The 19,220-nt window shown below is 44.3% G+C and overlaps 1 protein-coding gene across 4 annotated transcripts; it reads left to right on the top strand.

Moving 5' to 3' along the window:
- The first annotated feature begins 347 nt into the window (after positions 1-347).
- On the top strand, positions 348-14,449 carry INSIG2 (insulin induced gene 2). 4 transcript variants are annotated; one of them, XM_056348615.1, is made up of 6 exons: positions 348-457; positions 4,886-5,226; positions 7,942-8,066; positions 10,339-10,505; positions 10,932-11,031; positions 11,522-14,449. In XM_056348615.1, exons 2-6 carry the CDS (start codon positions 4,983-4,985, stop codon positions 11,561-11,563), a joined length of 678 nt encoding a protein of 225 aa, XP_056204590.1. In that variant the 5' UTR covers positions 348-457; positions 4,886-4,982; the 3' UTR covers positions 11,564-14,449. The 4 variants fall into 4 exon arrangements, with proteins under 4 accessions (XP_056204590.1, XP_056204589.1, XP_056204591.1 ...); XM_056348614.1 differs by lacking the exon at positions 348-457 and adding an exon at positions 624-759; XM_056348616.1 differs by lacking the exon at positions 348-457 and adding an exon at positions 1,016-1,443.
- The last annotated feature ends 4,771 nt before the right edge of the window (positions 14,450-19,220 follow it).

Below are 19,220 nucleotides of genomic sequence, written 5' to 3'. Positions count from 1 at the left end.
AGGAAGCTCTGTCCAAATCTTTGCAATGAAATACTAAGCTTGGAGGGAATGCAATGTGTAAACATTTTTAATAAATTGTGTTCGTTATCGGTGCGATGAGAAAGGAAAAAAGCTCATTGATGGAAGAACAAGGACTACGCTGCTGCAATGGATACGCAGCAGCAGCACTCGCCTATACCTCTCCCCACACACACGCAGTATACGGTGTTTGTTTACGGCGGTGCCTGGCGTGCTGGTTCGGCCGGGTGGGAGCGGCCGGTCCCCGCGTCCCGCAGCCCGGCCGGGCCGGTGGAGCCGCGGCCCCGAGCTGTGCCGCCCCGCCCCGGGGCTAGGCGCTCCGTTTCGGCCGGGGAGCCCGGATTTCACCGGGAACCCCCGCCTCTGTGACCGACAGGTGTCACAGGGCTATCGCGCTGCCCTGACCGCTACACCCAGCTCCGCGGGACGCACAGGCGCGGTACGAAACACGTCTCCTTCCCTCCTCGCTCCGGCTCAAAGCCCTTTCCGAGGGGCAGCAGCCCCGTGCGGGCCGGACGGGCTCCCACCGCCGAGCTCCCCTGCCCCCCGCAGGCTTGCGGGCCCAGGCGCGGCGGCAGTCCCCGTCGGCACGGCCGGCCCGAGGGGACGTGCCCGGCCCCGCTCGGCGCCCAGCCCGCCCCGCGGCCGCCCCGTCAGCTGCTCGGCCGGGCCCGGCGGGGCGCTGCGGAGGCTGCGCGGGGCGGGGACTGGCGCGGGGAGGGAGAAGATGGCGGAGGCCGAGTGAGTGCTGGGGCCGCGGAGGGGCCGGGCGGGGGCGGCCTGGGCCGTGCGGGGCGCGGGGGGCTGAGTCGGGCCGGCGGCGGCACCTCCCGGTCCCGTCCTCCCCGCGGGCGGCCGAGCGCCCGGCAGCGCCGCCGACGGAGCGCTGCCCCGGGGCGGGGGTTGGCGCCGGGCCCCGCCGCGGCCGAGCTGCTGGGGGCGCCGGGCGGGCCGCGGCGGCGGAGGGGGCGGCGGGAGCCGTTCGGCCCGGCGGGGTAGAACCTTCTGCCAGACGAGGCTCCCCCGGGCAGGGGGGCCGGGCCGGCCGCCTGCGGGCCGGGCTCTGCGCGGCCGGTGCCGCGGCCCCTCCGCCGGCGGTGCTTAGCGGGCCCGGCCGGGGCCGGAGGCGCTGGCCCGCAGCCGCCGGGAGCCCTCGGGGCGGCCGCCCGGTCCCCGCACCTGGTGCGCCGAGGAGGGGGCTGCCGGCCTGCGGCGTTGCCCCGCAGAAGACAGGTGGCTTCTTGTCATTTCACCCTCCCCGCCATCTCGCTTAAATAGATCTTCTCTCCCTTGACCCTCGCCATGCTGTGTCCCTCCTGGTGGGCCTGTGCGGCCTAGGGAGCTGCGACCCGCACAAGGCGGCTCTTGACGAGCATGGGGAGTGCTGGGGAGCACTTGCGGGATGGATCTTCCAATTAGAAGACAGTTAAGTGACTAAGTGTTTTGAAAATGCCTGTGGTGATAATGTAGTTGTTAACCTTTTGCACAATGCCCGCTGTGCGTGGGCTGCCTTGCGTGTCGCGCTGTGCTGCGGTGTGTTTCAGCTGTGTGCTGCTGAGGGGGACGCGCAGCTGCCGCAACTCTTGGTGCCATGTTACTGTTTGGAACATGCATTCCCAAGGGATGGAGGCTCAGCAGTGGTGTTGGTTCAATATTTGCACTGTTCCCGTCTGAGTAGAAGCGCTTGGTGAAACACAAGGCTTAAAAGGAGAGAGACATCGTCTTCGCTGCCTGCAGATGCGCTAGCCTCCTGGTCCAGAAGAAGGAGGCGATGCCTTCTTTAGGGCTCTTAGTTTCCATTTTCACAAAAGGTGACAATAGTAAGTAAGACAAAAGTAAGATGCCGTGCCTGAGCATCATGACCCCAGGCTGCCCAAGGCCCTGAAGAATCTTTACATGAGCATTGGCCGCTTTGCTCCATTTCCCTGTTGCTCTCTGTGGCGTGCCAAAAGGCTTCAGAGCCAACGAGCGGAGAAAACTTGGAAACCAGGATAAAACAAGTAGGAACAACGTGCACAGGGTGAGAAACCAGGATGGAAACTACTGGATCGTGCCAACTTGGGACCTTGCATTACTTGTAAACATTCACTGACTTGTACCCACCCAAGTGCCTTTGCTGTGGTCAGGCTGTTTACTTTGTAGTGAAAATCTGCTGCTGGTCCCTCAAATGACTTGTAGCTGCAGGGGTTGTATAAAAGCAGTAAGTGATTTCCTTATGTAGCAAAGTCCCAGTACATTTTGATAACCTTCACAAGTAAGTATCATATATTTGCTGAATGATATATTAAATAAATGGAAATTGAGTAAATGCAGGCTTTATGTTTTGAAACTGGTTTATGCCAAATAAAATTGTGCTTCCATTTCGTCGTCTTTTCTAGAAGAAAGTAAGATCCAGTTGGTGTGTACATCAGTATTGCTGCATGAGACAGCTGATGCTTCTTATTAAGTTGGAGATTGTTGTATTTGAAGTTACAAGAAGCAGTCTTGTTAGAGGGATATCGGGAAATAATATAACATGGGGAAATAATGGGTGCGTGGAGATTATTAATAGATTTCATCAAAGACAGGGACTTGGGCTGGTGTCGCTCAGTATTTTAGTTGATGTCCTGGGTGTGCAAAATAGGGTGTAGTCATGGTGTTTGCTGATGACCTAAAGCTGGGAACCGTTTGCAGGGCTGAAGAGGATAGAGATATCTTACAGGAAAAATGGGGTGATGTTGAGCATCGGAGTAAATAGTACCTATGGACTGAAATTCAACATGCAAGGTTTGGGGTTGGTACCAAGGAACAAGGAATTCAGTAACAGGAGAGAGAGACTGGAATGTACTAATTGATCACAGGGTGTGAGCAACAGCTGTATGGCAGTGAAAAAAGAAATTCTGATCCTCTGTGTGCAGCAAAAGAGCTCACTTAAAGAGAGACCCAGAAGTGTGAGCTTCCTCGTGTAAGGCTGTGAGAATCAACCCAGGGGTCATATATATCACCTCTGGTCATGCATTAAAAAAAATAAGGGATGTGCAGACTTCAGGAAGCGCCAAGAGCTGTTTGGATGGGGAAGTAAGCGGAGAGTCAAGAGTTTAACTTGTTTTCCTAGGCAAGCTAAGACTAAGAAGGGACCTAACAGTTTAAAACCCCTCATTAAGTATGTTATTCCTGTGGAGTTTGTGATTAGGACCTACAGTCTCGAATGCTGTGTATTGAAAAGACTTCTGTATATTCTGGGAATTCCTGTGATCACCTTGTGGGTAAAGCCCCCAGGGACAGGGGAGACTCTCAGCTAAAATAGGGATGTATTTGTGACTGTGGTTTCTTTCTTGGAGGCTAAATGTATTATGCAAGCTCTACTGCCATGCCATCCAAAGGAGGGGAAAAAAAATTATCTGGAGCACCTCCTTTTTGCTTGAGGGATGCATGTTGCAGCGCCAGTGCCAGCCTTGATGCAGACGTCGGTTCAGTGTGAGTCAGGAAGCTGACTTAAGAAGCCAAACAGCGTGGTTGCCCTCTTTCCCCTCAAGATGGGTTTGTGATTACAAATAATGTGGAGAATTGGCCGTGTAGAAGAGATGCTGCATTCTAACGGGGACTGTGCTGCCTCCCCAAACTGACAGTGGGAAATTACATGTGACCAGAACTTGGTTTTTTACCTTTTGTTTTACCTCTTGGACTTTTTTGTGCATGATGGAGGATGCCACAGCGTGGCGTCGCATTTTACGTGCAGTTACCTGTAGTATATTAACTAGCCTGGATGTATTTCACTTCCCTTTTGGCTTTCAGTCAGCAGAAACGAATGGCACGTCCTCTGCACTGCTGCTACGTCTTCAGAGAGCTTCCTCAGGATCTGCTGAAGCCAGGGAGAAAAGGGGGATGGATGCACTGGTTTGGCTTCCCTTGTGCCCGCGTGGCCGTAAATAAGAGTTAACAAAAGCCGCCACCAGTTGGCAGTTTCAAATTTAAAAACAATGTCAGGGCTTTTTTTCTTAAGTTCCAGGTGGCTAAGCTGTCGATCAGAATCGTTGTTATACATGAGTGTGGCACTGAATCCATGTATAACAAGACTCTTGATGGACAGGTTTTTTTAAAAAGAGTGATTGGGATGGGAACTCTGCCATTCCTGTAGTGCCAGCAGTTACTCATGTAGGACGTTACCTAGTGCGCGGGCAGGGGGAGCTCCTTTTCCCTTCACTCTCAGATTCTTTTGTTCCTGATTACAATTACAGTTTGTAGTAATGTGTGGCACTTTTCACCAAAAGTGTGTTACTTCAGTAAATATTTCTCTGCATTGAGATTACTTCTCTGGCTTGCTGAGTTGTTTTGCTCTTACCTGGGGTTACAAGAATGGGTACATTGCAGGACTGCTGAAAATATGGCTCCATCCTGAAAAATATTTCTCAAATTTCCCTTCCCAGTTGAGAAATATTTTCTGGCATCTCTTCAAGAAGAGAGAACTGTGAACCTCTTTGGCTGGCTTGAAACCAAGGGCTTTGTTTACTTGCTTCTGAATTACATAATCTCCAGTTGTTGCTTAAAGGAGAGGAGAAAAACAATTTATTGTTACTGCAAAGCAAGCCTCTCTTCCATCTGATATTGGTTTCATTTCTTCACCTCTTCTCTGTGGTTTCACATTCCTATCATGTTTCCTCCTCCTCTGTCTCCTAGTAGACAAAGCTATTCATAAAACCTGTTTTCTTTGTAAGGCATTTTTGCAGCTGTGGTTGGTTCTGCTCTCAAATGACTAGTTGCCGCCTCAGAAAATTCAGAAAAATGTAATAGCCGTATTTTTTTAAACCGGTCCCCAACTTATTTAACAAAAATGTAGTTAATGTTTCTTATATCTGCATTTTTCACCTTTTTTTAAATTATTTTGCAGGGTTTGGATATCTCCTAATTGAGGAGAGTCAAAATACTGATTTCAAGTGAATCCTCCTCAGTCAGCCTGTTGGATGTCTCTGAGAACATAAGAAGTCATGGCAGAAAATGATGCAATGCCAATCTTAACAAAAAAGTGTGGCCCATACATTTCATCTGTAACCAGTCGTGGCATGAATTTGGTAATTCGTGGTATAGTGCTGTTTTTTATTGGTGTATTTCTTGCATTAGTATTAAACTTGCTTCAGATCCAGAGAAACGTTACTCTCTTCCCCCCTGATGTGATCACAAGCATCTTCTCCTCAGCTTGGTGGGTACCACCTTGCTGTGGCACAGCGTCAGGTAAGTTCAGTCGTGTACGCATGCCTGGCATGGAGATGAAAGGGTGGAGAGGTAGTTGTACAGTTATAAAAAACTACCTGAAAGGTGTAGAAAATAAAAATTTCTCTTCCAGCATCACTGCCCTTTTTGAGCTATTACTAACCTTCTGATCTCCCCGTGTACACGCAGATATGTATGCATGTTCTGCTAAGTTTAAGCCTTTAGAGGGTGGTGCCACATGCAACCTTGTTTTGAGCACAGGAAACCACCCTGAGCAATGCTTCCTTTTGTGACCCATCTTTCCATTTGTTCCTCAGTCCAGTTTTAGGTATAGCTGTAGCTCCATAAAGCTGGGAGGCCTGACTGGAGTTGAGACCAAACACACAGTTTGCGGTCATAGAGGCATGTTGCAGAACAGCACCTTGGTTACTTTCGTGTATCAAGTCAGATGATGTGAACATGCTCCATTTCTCCCATGACCACGTAGGGAGTTGAGGCTTTTGTGTGTTTAGCTAGTTTAAGTGAGATGTCTGCTGTAGATAGTAAGAAATATCCTTTTTTTTTCATTTCTTTCATCTACAAGTGTCAAGGCATGTTCCATGTTACAAGCCTGATGGAATTTGACTTTTTACTTGGCTCTGAAGATCACTGATCCCATGGGCCAGTTTTATGCTTTACTAAGGGAGTGTTCTTAGCAGCCAGTACTGGAGGACTGTGCTTTACTGAACATTTACAGTAAAGGTGGTATTGTCCTAGAGGTCAGTTTTAATAAGACTGAGAAGCTCACGTTTCTGAATATTAATATGAGTCAATAAACTAGCTTTTGTGTTGATATCGCTGTTTTGCTAATGATAATACGTAAGCCTATTTTTTTCCTATTTGTCTGATTGCTTTCTTTTTGATACCTTGTTGAAATACTACAACCCAGATGTCATAGAGGAGCTTGATTGGAAAGGAAACCCTCCATATATCTCGCTGAATATGTCAGTTTTGTTCTCCTGTGGAAGTGCATTTGCCGTGTTATGGTGGCAGTTGTATACCTGCTTTATCTGCTAGTTGTCTTAGCCCTCTTTCTGTTGTCTTGCTGAGATTGTTGATTAGGTTTTGGTTTGTAGCCTGCATTTGCTGCAGTTTTCTTTCATACTTCAAACTGATTGTCTTGACAAACGTGTCTGGTAAAGGTTTGATCTCATATATGGAGTAGTGGAGGTTGAAATGACAGAATCCCAACCTGCAGCAGCAACACAAAATGTTTGCAGTGTTTGCTGTGAAGCTTGCACTGTCAACTGTTTGCATCAGGCTGCACTTTATGCTCTCTTGGATCATCTGAGAACATTGTCTGCAGCTGTGTTTGGGGTAGTCATGAAGGCTAGATCTTGCCATCATCTCAGAAGAAACTTGTGGGCCTCTCTGGTTCTGATGGGTTGGATGTTTTGATGGAAAGACTGGTTATGGCTTGTAAAGTATAGTCAGTCACCTGCTAGGCTTTTGCACTACTTCATTTTAAGCCACTGGATCTAAAGATACGACTGCCTTAATTGGCTTTTCCCAGCAGGAGTGACCTCTGTTAAGGTGTTTGAGTTCCTTCTTTTTCATTATCGGTCTTCTCCATGTTCTTTCCTTGTCTTCTCTGCTAGCATACATACAGGGAACCTCTGTGGTAAATGCTGGTAATTGACCCATTTCCTTACCATTTAGTACTGGCACAGCATTCCGGGAATTGACATGAGTATTTTTCATGAACAGAATGAAGGTATTTTGCATATTTACAAGCAGTGGTGTTCGAGGCTGCTTTCAGAGAAGTCCTTTCCTCTGTCACTGTTGCTAGTCATCAGTTTGGCCCAATACCTTTGGCAAGAAAAGTGCTCGGGGAGGTTTTTTTTTTCCTTCTCCAGTTTTACTGGTGATTTGTTGTCCTGAGTCCTGGAGATCAGTTCCCTCTCTGACAGAACAATGAGCATTTGCTATAACATACCTCCAACAGCATGCCAGTCTGAGGGCACTGGCTCAGGCACTGCCCGCTCCTGCAGCCCCAGTTCAGCATTAAGAAGCAGTGTTATTCCTCAGCAGTGTTGGGAACAGTCATTTTAGCTGCAATTGCAGCAGAGAACACATGAAGAAATGTTTAAAGAGCGTAGCAGTTCCCTGGGGTTGAAAGTCCTGTTTGCTTTCTGTATTCAACAGCTACTGTGGGCTCTGGGCTTTCCCTTTTTCTCTGTGAGCCTTTGTAGTAGTATTGAAGAAGAGGAAAAACATTATCCAAACAAAACCTGCTTGTAACACCACCACAGGAAGACAAAATATTGGTGTTATAAACCCCATACTCTGCCCTTACTGTGGTGTGTGTGTTTTGCAGTTATTTAAACATGTATATTTGATAGGTGGGATTTTCAAGTGTCAGCCTGCAAGCTATTACTGCTCTTTTTGAACTACAGTGTGAGACTGCAGATTTTAATAGGGTACAGAGTTCTTTCATCCTCCACCGCTAGTTCAAATTGTCTCTGTTTTGCTGCTTCTGCCAAGTCACTGCTGCAGTGGTTGAAGATGCTGCTGAAGTTTTACAGGGCTTTTTAAAACAACGAATTTGTTTGAAATTCGTGTATGTTTTGTACTGTGTATCCTTAAAAGACCCGTTTTAGTAGTGACAATAATTGTCAAAGTCTAGATAGTCTTTATTTTAGCTAAATATTGCCAGTGCTTTAACTTCTGGGGCTTTTTTCTTTCCTGTCTCCGCAGCTGTGATTGGGTTATTGTACCCGTGCATGGACAGACATCTGGGAGAGCCACATAAATTTAAGAGAGAATGGTCCAGTGTAATGCGATGTGTAGCAGTCTTTGTGGGAATAAATCATGCCAGCGCTGTATCCTATATTCTAATGAAATTGGCGATAACAAATGGGTTTCCACTAAAACAAAGCTCACATAGTCATGAGGAATTGTTAAGATGTGCAGCATTTTTGCAATGGATGTGCAGAATATGTGTTAAACTGTTGTAGTGGTGTTGGAGGTGACGAGTCTCACGTCTTTTCATTCTGAAAAATGTTTTCAATAGAAATGTCTCAGTATTGGGCTTTGTCTTACTTATAGTTGTTATTTTCTTTGAATAATTAAAGGTAAGTGTGGGGAAATTTGTGTGATAGGTATTATGTACAAGTGCTTTAAGATGTTGCGGGGGTTGATGTCCTTTTAACATTGCAGTAAGAGGCTGCAGGCCAGTCCTGAGGTCATCAGTGAAGCGCATGCACTTTGTGAAGATTGAGGAAACCTCAGGACCAGGTAGTACCCAGGACTACAGAGAGCAAGTAAGCATTGTTACCCCATTCTGCAAGTGATGCTTTGATGCTGGGAGAGTAGTTACCATTCCTGTGGTCATTTAGCAAGGGCAATTAGAAGTCAGTCAGCGTGTTGCAGTACGTTGTACTCCTCCTAACTGTGTAGCTATGCAGATACATCCTTGCACAAGTGTGCTCAAAACTGGCATCCCTTCCCTCTGAAGCAGCTGGGGACATGCTGGGTGACAGGGTGCTTTTCATGTGGACTGGCACACCTTACTGGCAGTGCTGTGAGGCTTAGTGGTTTCACGTAGTCATGCCTAATACCTTCTCTGTCAGGTAAAACCAGGATCTGTCTGTGAAAATTGGGTTCTTGCAAACTAATTAGAAAGAATGCAAATCGCCTCTGGAAGTCTCATCTCCTTCAGCATGGGCTCCAACACAGTTTCCAGAAACTGCTAAGAAGTGCTGATTGCATGCCACTGAATCTCTGTATTTCCAGGAAAAGAGGGCAAGTTAACTGAAGTATGTGAGAGCTATGTGAGAGCTGGCTGAATTCTTACTGAGGTGGCTTGGCCCTTGGATGAGTTTTGTGGTTGTCTGGTTTGGTTCTCTGTCCAGAATGGCCAAATGAGCTGGAGCTGCCAAGGTTCGGGGCCATTCCCACTGTCCCTTGCAAACCTTGCTGTCCTTGCCAAAGATGCATTAATCTGGTCCTGTGCTTCTCACTGACCTGTGCTGTAGCTGTTGTGTAAGCACGTGCAACTTCGCTGCTTTTAAGAAATACAATAGAATTGGCACCTTCTGTCTGCCTGGGTCAGATTATGTACAGCAAACCTCTTGCAGTTTTCTAACAGCTCTTACACGTATCCCAGGACATCATTAATGTACTGTCTGTATTTCCTCCTTGACCGCTTTACAGACTGCTTTCTTTTCAGCTTATTGCCAGTTCTGCCCGTTGCCATTATTTGGTGTGGGTTTAGGTCTTGTTCGACATTTTTTCTGATGCTATTGATTTTTATCCTGTAATTATTTATTCCAGGTAGTTGAACTTCTTTCTCGTTTCCTCTAGGTCACTCTCTAGGTCTTTGTGAGATAATAGGGCGGTGTTTTTATGTTGTCATCCCATAAATTTTCCTTCAGGATTATGAAACTTGACAGCCTCCTTTTTAATAATCTGTTGTGGACAGGAGGAGTGAGGATGAGTTAGAATTTCCAAAACATTTTGAAGAATGAAATATTATAAAGATATATGGAGTGACTTTGCACTTTTATCAGAGAGTTGACAGAACTGATTTTCAATGTTTATTTACATGAATACTTTCACAATAATATTATTTACGTTTTGGTTTATAGAAAACCAACATTTTTTATGTTTTGCTGAATGTAAACTAGCATATAAATTAAACAAAATTGCAGTTAAGAGTGATAAGTACCTTTTTTTGGGTAAATCTCTGTCATTTGGAGGAGTCTCATGCTAGATTTAAGATTTGATGCTTAGTGTAATAAAGGGCCAGGTAAGGATGTAGTGTCCTTAGTCTCAACAGTGACATGTGCATTTTATGTCTGTATAAAACACCTGCATTCCTGGTAGGTGTGTAGTTGCTTCCCTCTTGTACAGTGCCAAGACCCTAAAACTGTGAAAAAATGTCATAGGTTTTTCGTTTCCTGATATATTGGCAACACTTACAAGGCTTATTTCCTTCTACCTGATAGCTGTGTGATAGCTGAAACAGCTAGTGCTGTATTTTTATGATGTTTTTTTCTGTTGCGTCAAAATATGATAAACAGAATGAAGAAAACTGCTTTACACTTTGTATATGATATGAATTTCCAAGCTTATCCTTAACAATCAACACAGAAAGTGGATTTTGCCAACAATATCCAGTTGTCTCTCACATTAGCAGCCCTGTCAATTGGTCTGTGGTGGACGTTTGATAGATCACGAAGTGGCTTTGGTCTTGGAGTAGGAATTGCTTTCTTAGCCACATTGGTGTCACAACTTCTCGTCTACAATGGAGTTTATCAGTAAGTATTTACTCTTTCAAGATTAAACAATAGGCTCGTCTCCTGAAGCTATAACATAAAATCAGAGTAACTGAAAGGGTAGAGTTTGACATGATTTCCAAAGCTGTCAGCACTTTATCTTGAGTATAACGTAAATTGGACTGTTCGTAAAAGCTTGTAGGTGTTTGTGAGACTTTTAGTTGGAAGTTATTTATTTCAATAAAATTGCTACCTTACCAATAATGTAACTTGCTTTTTTTGGTTGAACAAATGGGATTATAATCAATAAGCCCCCTTTGTTATTTGCTGCAAGGAATGAAATTTCTGTAATTTGGGTCTTTCGGAGTTGAAATGTCCTAATGTTTAAGTTTGTGGATTTGTTTCATGTGATTGGAGGGCTCTGTGTATTGCACAGTGTTGAGCTCAAAAATATGTGTTCTTTTCCAGATACACATCTCCAGATTTCCTTTATGTTCGTTCGTGGTTGCCGTGTATTTTTTTTGCTGGTGGAATAACTATGGGCAATATCGGCAGGCAGCTGGCAATGGTAGGTTTGCAGGGGGAGTCGACTGTTTTCTAGTACAAGTTTTAATCTACTTGTCATTCCTTCCATCGTATGTACCAAGCAGCTCTTTGACTTGTGGATGTGCAGTAAGGTAGACATCAGTAATCATTGCTTTTTTTGATCTAGCTAGTGAGTGGTTAATGCTGTTATTCAAAGCACAGCCCATGACTTTGCTCTGCACACTCTCAGTTGCATACATCAGTCCTTTCAGGACAAGTTGCTGTGTAAGAGCTCCCGCATTTGGGGAGGGGTCAGGCGTCCCCTAAGTCTCTACTGTTCTTTCTGCTGCTCAAGGAGACAGAAATTGCAGCCAGCAGTGCATGCACGGGACCTAGGGAGACCAAACTTACCTGAGTGAAGTCTAAGCTAAGCTATTTTATGACCCACTTGGTAGAAAAATCCCTCTCATAGTAGTCTTCGTCATTAGTTATGCAAACTAATGTTACTAATTTTGTCAACTTCTGTTTTTCAGTATGAATGCAAAGTCATTGCAGAGAAGTCTCATGAGGACTGAGAAGAGACAGCATACACCTTTTAAACAGGAAAATACCTGACAAATGACTGTTGGAGGAGCATAAGGAACACTTGATTATGAAATTGCCAAAATGCAATTTTTTTCCCTTGAGTGGTATATTTTACTGCAATCTGTGATTGCTGCTTCTATAGAAACCTTGATGTCTGATTTTGATTACTGTGAAGTTACAATAGTATGCAATACATCTGACAACATTGGTTCAATTATAGGATTCTTTTTTCCAAATCTAAACAGTTTACCATAAATTCTTGTCTGTCCATAATGTTGCAGTGCCAAACTGAACCTTTGCACTACATTTCTGTAGCTGAAACTTCTTGCTTCACTTTATCTTGAAAGTTTTGAGGAATGTGTTCTTAATAGCTCAGCGAAAGACAGGGGATTCAAATTTAGGAATGAAGACCTTCTCTTTCCATGACAATAACCTGTAATATCTTTATGAAATTCATGGATTACAGGTGATCTTTGCTGCAATAAGTAACTGTTTTCTGGCTATTAACACACTGTATCATTCTTCAGCTGAGGAAACTTTGATATGGGTTGTATGGGTTATTGCCTTAGCATTTTGTTTGTCTGTGGTACGTGCCCAGTATCACAGAATAGAGAAATGGAAATAGAGGCTAGAAATTATTTGCTGTTTTTTCCCCTGGTACAACCAGTATACATGCTTGTATATAAACTTATGTGGACCATCATCAGATGTGGACAGATTCTGAAATTACTTGTTGTGTTGAGTAACAGGATACAATTCGGGTCATTCTTGTACAGTCCCTTACACTGACTTGTGTTGATCCCTTACAAAAAAAAAAAACTTACAGGATTTTTATTGCAAAACTTAATTCTGCTGAACTAAATCAGTCACTACCATATAGTGTCATAAAAACCTCCATTACCAATGTTACTCTTGATAGTTCTTGTCCGCTACCTGCTCTGTTTGCAGGGATCAGCAGGAGAAGGCGAGGCTGTATTTTAGGTACTGATGTAGCCCTTATTGCTGTGAATATGGTCCAGGCAACCATAAATGTGTTCGTTCTTACAGCGTTTTTTGAGGTAGAGGAATACTGTTATCCCTATTTTATAGGTGCCTGTGCACAGAAAATCTGATAGGACAGAGCTGAAATAGGCTGTGTGCTAATTGGTTCCCTTCTTACAGAGAAGGATTTTAGTGTGACCCATATTTGGGGGCATATGTGGAATTTTCTCTTGGCTTTGCAGCTCCCTTTTAAGACCATGAGATAAATGAACTTGTGCAAGAAGGCAGAAAGCAGACTTCAAGAGGACACTGCTAACCCGTGCCAGCAGTGAATTTGGCATGGGATGTCTCCGCTTTGTTTTCCCTCTTCTGTTTCTGTGTTGATGATACTTTAATGTATTTGTTTTCCTTTTTTTGTCTTGAAGTACTATTTTTTTTAAATATTCTGTGAAGGTTTCTAAGACATGTTACAGTCACCTAGGGAGGCTGGAGTTGGTCCAAAGAACAAATAGATGTTTAGACAAGTTTTCATTAATAAATGTTTGTGTGTTGTACACAAAGCTTGAAATAGGCAACTCTGTCTTAGGTGCTTATCTCTAAGTCTGAAGAGTACACAATGAAGTGCTTCCAGAAGCGCTGTAATGAAAGAGGTGGTCACAAATGGAAGATTTCTGAACGGGGAAGTGTAAAAGTAATAAAATAAGCAAATTATGTATAAAGAGCTTGGTTCTGCAGCTCCACAAAGTTTCATCAGCTTGTCACGGTTCCATGACAGTTCAGCACTTGAGGCACGCTTTCATTGGGTAGTGTTTCAGGAAAGCACGTTACAGATGCACTTTGCTTTAAGCAGAGGTAGAACATGTTTAAGTAGATCCCTGACTATAGAGATTTTCTTTTAATCAAACCATGTGGCAATAAGAAGCATTTTATTAACAAAACCAAGAAACTGTTAGGGCATAAACTAAGGGTAAGTTTCTTCAGGCAGGCTCTGGCATTTCACTGAAGAAGCTGTTGGGCCCCTTTCCGTACAGTATTTCGCCTCATCTGCCTTATTTACTTAAACAAGTGGCTTCAGCTTGGTGGGTAGTGTGATGAGTCCCTCTTGAATTATCAGGGCATGAGTGGCATAAGAAAAATCTGAATTTTTATTCTAACTGTAGGGAATAACATGGTACCTTAGTAGCCAGCGTGCTGACTCGGTAAACAGTTTAGTTTCATCATGATCATTTAGTGTATACAAATGGAGATGAGTAGCTTTCGTTGTTTGCTTGTTGGTAAAACTACTTTTACCTGCCAGTCTAAATACCTACACGGAAGCCTTGTGTATGTTAAAATGTGCAGTATGTGAGAAGTGGTTATTGTGCATCTGTGGCACCCACTTTACAACACTTTGCACTCAGATTCATCTAAACCTGATCAGACTGTGCTGTTCACTAACTTCTTTTAAATTTCATTTTGGAAATTTTGAGCGTGATGTGCAAAGGCAGCAATCATCCAAAATAATTTGAGCGGGGTCCTTTATTACATGTGTTTTACTATTTTTATTATTTGACTGAAGTCAACAGAGGATTCACATCGCGGACATGATTTTTTTTTTCAAATTGCATTGTAATTTTGTGGCTGGTGTGTTCAAACTCTGAAAAAGGTTCATGATGAGAATGCTGACACGGCCTTAACTGTAGTGGTGTGAACATGCTGCTACTGTATAGCATGTAATTAAAACATTAGACTGTCTTAAAAATCTTGTTCAATAGAGAATGAATAAGGTATATTTTAGATACAACTTTATAAGCACTGTAACCTCTTCACTAATTAAACATTGTAAGGTCTATGCTGTTTAAACTGGCGAATTGCTGTTAAAAGCAAAATGTGCATTAAATACAATTACAACCTTGCTTGATAGGTTTCTTCTTTCTTTTAAAAAATGATACTGATTCTTAAAGTACGCTAAGTTGCCTCCTATCAGCAATCTCATAATCATTTTGACCATTGAGCTGGCATATTGGTTGCACAAAACACCTGTCTGGAAATACTAAAAAAGAAGCAGGCAAGATCAAATTGGCAGCGATTCTATCTTAATTAGCATGCTGAGCAGCCTTTGAAAATTTGCCCTTTTGAATCTGCAATGGGAATATTTGAGCTGGGGGGAAATAAGCCAGATAACTTCAGTCACAATGCAGAAAATAGAGATTTGGATATAAATAGCTGCTGTGAATATGAAAAAAAACCAACCAAACCACCAACCCACGAATGGCAGGGAATCCCTTAATATGTTTGTATTTATTAATGTGCCGATCTGGATATGACCTGCATGTTATTCTAGTATTCACAGGCTGTCCATTCATAGTGCCCATCACTCTTGTCAAAAAAAGACATAACGGAGGTTTAGAAATGCGTAATGAAAAAGCCTTCAGGCAGAGGTGAAGAAAGGGTGGGAGGAGAGTTTCATCAGTATTTGGGAAGCAGTGCCCTCAGCAGGGTAGCACCATGAGTGAAAGCTGGAAAGCACGCGGGGAGTGAACGGGAAAGGTCTGTGTTTGTGTTGGCAACCTGTGACCCAAAAATCCGAACTCTGCTGTCAGCATGCGGAGGCCTGGGCATGCCCAGCGTCTGACCAGGCAAATCGCAGCCAAGGACAGAAATAACCTTAGTGCTGCAACCAGGTACAATAATGCTTGGTCAAAAGCACGCTGGCAAAGGTGCTTTGCTGGAGACTGAACCTCTCCCTTTCACCTGCAGCCTCTCCGGGAGAGCGTTGCCCTGGGGAATGGAAACTGCAGGCCCTTCCTGCCCAAGCTCAGCCCAAGGGTGTCAAATGGAAAGTTGCCCATTTCGGACAGAATATTCCAAACGCCGGGCTGCCAGGCTCTTGCAAAACGCATCTCGTGCCTCCTTTTGTAGCGTGGCTGTTGTAAGCAGCTAGGAGGGGAGTAGACAAACTTTTCCTCCGTAGCTTCTGCCCTTCCCTTCTGCCATCTGTCTGGGAGCTGCTGCAGGGACCTATGGGCGTGCACCAGCCTTCCTTTTTATCTCTCCCAGCGTGGAAGGAAGGGACGTAATTTTACCAGCTGTGTCACCCCTGACATTTTGCATATGCTTTTTACATTTTGGAGCAGTGTTACCAATAATTCCTAATGGTAACGGATGAATATAACCTGTGTAAGCGATGTTAAATAGCAAATACAGTGTTTATAAAGGTACATGCACAGCTGGGCAGGGGCAATGCGTGTCTCACCGTGGGAATAGCTATCTAATGCTGTTAGGTTTGATGCCAGTACTAAATGCAAAGCATGAGTAATTTTGCAGCTTAATGTTCAGTACTAAATAGTAAATGAAAGGTCAGTCCAACATGTGAACTGTCATGGAATAGTAAACACTACTTTAATTGCCTCGTGCAGCCAGCTCGGATTTTTGGTGTATTTGTCATGTTTTGAGCAGCATGGTCCAGAGCCTTGTCCTGATTACCTCCCCCCGGTCAAATGACAAAGCCTCAAATTAAAGGATAAACTTTATGCCTGAGCTTTTCAGGCAGCATACTGGGAATTTGTGCTGTGAATGCTTAAAAGTCATGCTGCGGGAGAGGTAGGATTGTTTCCTGATCTGATTGCAACCGAAATCCAGGTTGCAATGTAGTTTTGCATTTTCTTGAGATTTTCCTTTCTTGCTCTTCATTTCTGAAGCGCAGGACTTTAGCAGCTCCTGTTGCACTTTCACACTTAATTTTTTAAGCCTGCCCAGCATTATAGCAGGTGGGAAATAGAAAAATGAGGAAGAATATAAAGGGAAAGGGCTGCTACTGAGTTTCCCCAGGACAAGAGGTTGAGAGCTCAGCGGTGTCCAGTGTGCCACGTACATCAGTGTCAGATGCACAACCTACAGCGTCCCCAGACTGAGTTCATAGGATTCGCTTTGTGCGCTGGCAGCAGCTCTGCCTTGGCTTTTGCACTTACCCTCTGTGCAGGGAGTGACCCGTGGTGCTGTGGTTACACAGGGGTATGTGCGCTCCTTGCAGAGTCTTTGCAATGGCAAAGGCCACAGGTATAGCCGTAGGGTCTGCTTCTCGTGACTTTGTTGGTAGAAATCCTGAAATTGTGCCTTTTAAGCAAATACGGCAAAATATTTGTTGAAAGAAAATCTGTATTTATAAATATGTTACTGTCTGAATTCACAGTGTAGTTCTGCTATTTCCGTTCTCTAATTAGTTAAATGTATGCCTTGTGTTATGTGAGATAACCCAGTATTTCAGATATTTCATACTTTTTTGGTAATCAAGCCTCAAAGCAAGATTTGTTTCATGCAATTATTCAGGGAGAATGTGTGAACTGAAGAGACAGCTGGGAGAAATAGGGTTGCAACTTAATTTACCAGGTAGAAATGATGCAAGTAGAAGCTCCAACATTTTGCATAATGTTGCAAGAAAGAAAAAGACAATAAGTGATGGTTCTGAGTTCATCTGGGTTTCGAAACTAGGGGGAGGGGAGCCTTACAAGTGCAGTGCCTTTGTATTGACTTGTTCTGATCTTCAGCAGTTCTCCAAAGCATCACTTTACTGGCCGTGCTCACCAGAGCGTGTTTGGGCTCGTCTGTTTTGCTCTAACCCAGCTGTGCCAGTTGTTTTCTCAGTGACTAGGGATGCCCGGGGTAAGCCTGGCTATGCCACAGGACAGTTTGTGGGGAAATGGCTTTAGCAACTTCTTGCTGAGATTGACACAGACTTTTTGAACTTTGTGGGAAAATGGTGATCTGGCCCTGGGCGCTTTGGATGGTGATGGTGAGGTGAAGGTGAGGGATGTGACTGCACGGTGTTCAGGTGGGGGTGACGGTCCCTGTAAGGCCATTAAGTGCATACATCAATTACAGGTTCTAAAGAAAAGCAAAGTTGCCCTGCTCTGGACCCTCATTTCTTGTCATGAGTGGCGAGACCTGCCATCAGTGTGCCCGAGAGGAAGGAATATGCTTTTTTCCTCCTCCTTACTCTTCCTTTGCACAAATACATAGGAGCCTGAGCTATGGACAGTTAATCCTGTTCTTGGAACCGGGACTATGTATAGGCTGGGTTAGCACTGAAAGACTCCACTGTTTTCTTTTCAAAAACAAATGCTTGTTCTGTGCTGCACGTCAAGTGCAATCATTGCTGAATGAACTGACATGCAAAGCCAAGTTCTCAGCTGAACTGGCATAGCTCCATCGATTCCAGTGGATATGCAGTATTTCATGCTGGTTGGGAATTTGGCCTACTGTGTTTGAAAGGGATGAAATTGTTTAGACCTCGCTTCTTTTCTAATGTGGTACAGGTCAAAAATTTCCTGTATTGTGCAACAAGTAAGAGCAGCACGCTGCAGAGTCGGCCTTTCCTTCTTTCACCACTGATGAAAACTGTCATCATTCTCTGTGATTTACAGTGTGTGCTCTTGGTATGGTGTATCAGCTCTTCAGGACGACTGGCTTGTAAGAATCAGATCTGGCAGATCAGATTAATAATGATGCAAATGCAAAATGTTGGCCGCTGATGAGCTTGTTGTCATAAATGCTTGCCACGGTCTTGCATTTTTTTTTGTGTCCAGTATTTTGCTTGTAGGAAATTCAGCTGAGGATTTGTCTTGGACCTGTGCCTGTTCTGATTAAACTGGAGAGAGAGAAATAATACTGCTTTGTGTGGCTTCAGACTCCTCTTACCAATCAGTTTCCTCAAATCAGTGTAACAAGCAAAAATGCGGCTGGAGTAGTGGCTTGAGGAGGATGAATTGAAAGATCCTGGAGACTGATGTTTCAAGGACGTGAACTGATGTAGTATCCACTGTGGTGGCAAGTGGTACAAGAAACAATAGACATGCAGTATTATGTAAGTAATAAATGCAGATGTGCAGTGTTAAGAAATGATGTAGCTGGTAGGAAGTGAGACATGTACCCATTCCTGGAAACATTTTTTGGGGGGTTGTTCTGCAGATTTTGGTCGTTGCACTGATCCAGGGGATGAACTCTGGGACAGTGAAGAGCAGCGAGACGAGGGGTCACTTGGTAAGCTGGGTAGACGCAGAAAGGAGCGCAGTGTATATGTCAGGTCAAAGTGCCCAGCATGAAGACAAATACCAGTGGTATTAGTATAGCACACACACACTGGCTTTTTGATTTTTTTTTTCAAATGTAAATTTATAAAGGAGGATGACCTTTAAATACCAAGGGACAGACAGAGATCTCACAAGTTGCATTTAAACCTTAACCTCCGTAGGAGTATACCTAAAGGTGAGAGGGAGAGTTGGTGCCATTTTAAGATGCTTTTTTGAACCCCCAAGTCCCTGGATTTGGAGTGCTTCTTGGGATTCAAAAAATACTAGGTTTCACCATTCTGGATCAGCTCACTGGTAAATGAGGATGATTGTGTTGCTCCCGCAACTTGTGACTTGGCAAACGTGGTCCCTTAATCTGATCGCAGGGAATAAAATAAACTTAGTTGAAGCAGGAGCAATTCTCCAGTCCTCTCCATCACAGCACCAATGCACAGGTCAGTGCAAAGGGAAAGCCTCTGCCTGGAGCAGTATTGGCTCCTCCTGCCTTCCACCGGTTGTAAAAGCGAGGCACCAGAGGTGCTGCCCAACCAGGAAGGGACTCAGTTGCTGCCAGAAACCCCCAAACTTTGATATCAGAGAAGTTTCAAAGCTATGGGTG

This window comes from Falco biarmicus, chromosome 8 (genome assembly GCF_023638135.1).
Source record: "Falco biarmicus isolate bFalBia1 chromosome 8, bFalBia1.pri, whole genome shotgun sequence".
Lineage (NCBI taxonomy): Eukaryota > Metazoa > Chordata > Aves > Falconiformes > Falconidae > Falco > Falco biarmicus.
This window is presented reverse-complemented; position numbering and strand designations above follow the sequence as displayed.

Excerpts from the sequence above, each read along its gene's own strand:
- INSIG2 (XM_056348615.1), top strand. The coding sequence starts at position 4,983 with ATGGCAGAAAATGATGCAATGCCAATCTTAACAAAAAAGTGTGGCCCA. Across the intron at positions 10,506-10,931 it reads GTCTACAATGGAGTTTATCA|ATACACATCTCCAGATTTCC; the intron begins GTAAGTATTTAC and ends GTTCTTTTCCAG. Across the intron at positions 11,032-11,521 it reads TCGGCAGGCAGCTGGCAATG|TATGAATGCAAAGTCATTGC; the intron begins GTAGGTTTGCAG and ends TCTGTTTTTCAG.